We start from the raw sequence: 2,323 nt of genomic DNA on the forward strand, positions 1-2,323 counted from the left end.
CTCATCAAACTCCTAAATAAGGCACACTTCTATACCATCACAACTAGCGATCACTACTAACGTGAAAGGATGTTCCAATCAGGAAACTTCAACACCATGGATCTAAGGCAGTGGTTTCCAACCTGTGGGGCTGGCCCTGATAAGTGCCTAACACAGCACGTGGAGGCTAAATTGTTTACTATGGATACTATATTTGAAAACTATTAATTATGATGGAATTGAGAATTTCAAAATACTGAGAAAATATTTCAGATATAAATGTGAAAGTTAGCTGTCTAAATATATAAACTATTTCAAATTCTATATTAAGGAATTAATTATTAAACAATTATAAAAGATAACGAAAGTAACGTTTTGCAAATATGAAAATTGTACTGATTACACTTTTACAGACTGCAATATTTCCTACCCTGTTCAGGTCTTAGTCAGGGACAGTACTCTTGCTTCGGGATGCGCGGCCACAGCAGAGAGGGTGCGGTTACTGGTAATAAGACAGTAGCTCTGTGGCCATCCTGGACGTAACGAGTGCCTTGTATAAAACTGTTAATTGCGGAAATTATCAAGACAATGAATAGTGTTCTTTCAATCTTTATCTCTTCTAATGTCTGCAACTGCACATTTGAAATATGGAAAAGTTTCTGAGTAAATGCAAAAGGAAAGAAACTGAAAGTGAACCTCACTCCAGTAAATGTGATGAGAGTAGCAAACATACGAAAACCAGAAAGTATGACGACAGCTATCTTTCACTTGGATTCACATCTACTGTTGTTAGTGAAAAGTAGAGACCTCAGTGTGTGTTATGTTTAAATATTTTGGCCATGGACAGCATGAAGCCAAGCAAATTGAAGCGTCATCTTGGAACACAGCACCCTGAACATGTTGGTAAAACCTTGGAGTTTTTCAAAAGGAAACTTGACGAATTTAGTAAACAGAGGCGGGCTTTCACGAAGACATCTACCACTGCAGCAAGTGCTTTGCTTGCATCTCAAAAGTTTCCTACTATATTGCAAGATGCAATAAAGCTCACAACATAGCAGAAACCTTGGTATTGCCTGCTGCTATTGACATGGTGGAAATAATGCTAGGTGAATCAAGTGCCAACAAGTTATGCAGCATTCCTTTAGCAGATAATACAATTAGCAGAAGAATTTCAGACATTAGTGACGATTTGTGCGATCAGTTGACAGATGCACTTAAAAATTAGCATTTTGGGTTGCAAGTAGATGAGGCTACTGATGTAGTGAAAGATGCTCATTTAATAACTTACGTACGCTATATATCTGCCAATGAAATTAATGAAGATCTGTTGTTTTGTAAACCTATTGTTGGTAGAGCCACAGCAGCAGAGGTGTTCAATATGATTGACAATTTTTTCAGTGAACATGGAATAAACTGGGAAAACTGCGTTGGCCTGTGTACTGACGGAGCCCAGTCAATGTCAGGGCGACATGCTGAACTGCATGCTTTGGTGAGAGAGAAGGCTCCAAACGCTTCATGGGCGCACTGCCTGCTTCATAGAGAGGCACTTGCATCAAGTGGTATGAATGAAGAATTAGGTCATTTGCTCAAAGATGTTGTCAGGGTTGTAAATTACATAAAGAACAGTCCGTTAAAAGGGAGACTTTTTGCAAAGTTATGTAAAGATTTTGGTGCAGAACACACTGCTCTCCTATATTACTATGAATCACACTGCCTATCCCGTGGAAAAGTACTTCAGAGAGTGTATGAACTTAGAAATGAAATGTCTACATTCCGTCGTGAACATGAAAACAGAGATGGAGATTTGTTCACTGATGATTATTTCATTCAAAAACTTGCTTACATGGTTGACATTTTTGAGAAAATTAACCATCTGAATCAGTCTATGCAGGGGCCTCACAAGAATATTTTCACACAAAGTGACAAAATAAGTGTATTTATGAAGAAAATTGAGTTACGGATAAGGAGTATAGAAAATAATATTTTCGACATGTTTCCAAATTGACAAGAATTTCTTAAATATTCTTAAGCCAGTGTCACACTATGCGGCGTTGCCGCTACGACGAAAACGTATACGGTGTCGCACATGGAAATATCACACACAAACCAATGAGGAGGTGTCACACTAGTGCGGCGCTGCCGTTTCCGCCGCACTGCGCCACAGCATGCTGTGGCAGCGCCGGACCGCCGCAACGCCCGATCCGTCCTGTTTCCATGGGAAAACACACTCCAGTTCTATGCACGTGGTGACACCAGGCGGCTACGCCGCTTCCGGCGCTCCACTGAACCACTTGTTTTTACAAAGATGTTTGACGTTGATTTATTCATTCAATGCATTCATGCA

General features: G+C 39.9%; 2 protein-coding genes across 2 annotated transcripts; both read left to right on the forward strand.

Annotated features, from left to right (window-relative positions):
* The first annotated feature begins 626 nt into the window (after positions 1 to 626).
* On the forward strand, positions 627 to 1,204 carry LOC136852099 (protein FAM200C-like). Its single transcript, XM_067126551.1, has 2 exons — positions 627 to 778; positions 1,012 to 1,204. Exons 1-2 carry the CDS (start codon positions 627 to 629, stop codon positions 1,202 to 1,204), a joined length of 345 nt encoding a protein of 114 aa, XP_066982652.1.
* A 153-nt stretch (positions 1,205 to 1,357) lies between these two features.
* LOC136852100 (zinc finger BED domain-containing protein 5-like) lies at positions 1,358 to 1,984 on the forward strand. The gene has a single exon (XM_067126552.1). It carries the CDS (start codon positions 1,358 to 1,360, stop codon positions 1,982 to 1,984), a length of 627 nt encoding a protein of 208 aa, XP_066982653.1.
* Positions 1,985 to 2,323: the final 339 nt, after the last annotated feature.

The sequence above is a fragment of the Macrobrachium rosenbergii genome, chromosome 25 (assembly GCF_040412425.1).
Source record: "Macrobrachium rosenbergii isolate ZJJX-2024 chromosome 25, ASM4041242v1, whole genome shotgun sequence".
NCBI classification, from domain to species: Eukaryota; Metazoa; Arthropoda; class Malacostraca; order Decapoda; family Palaemonidae; genus Macrobrachium; species Macrobrachium rosenbergii.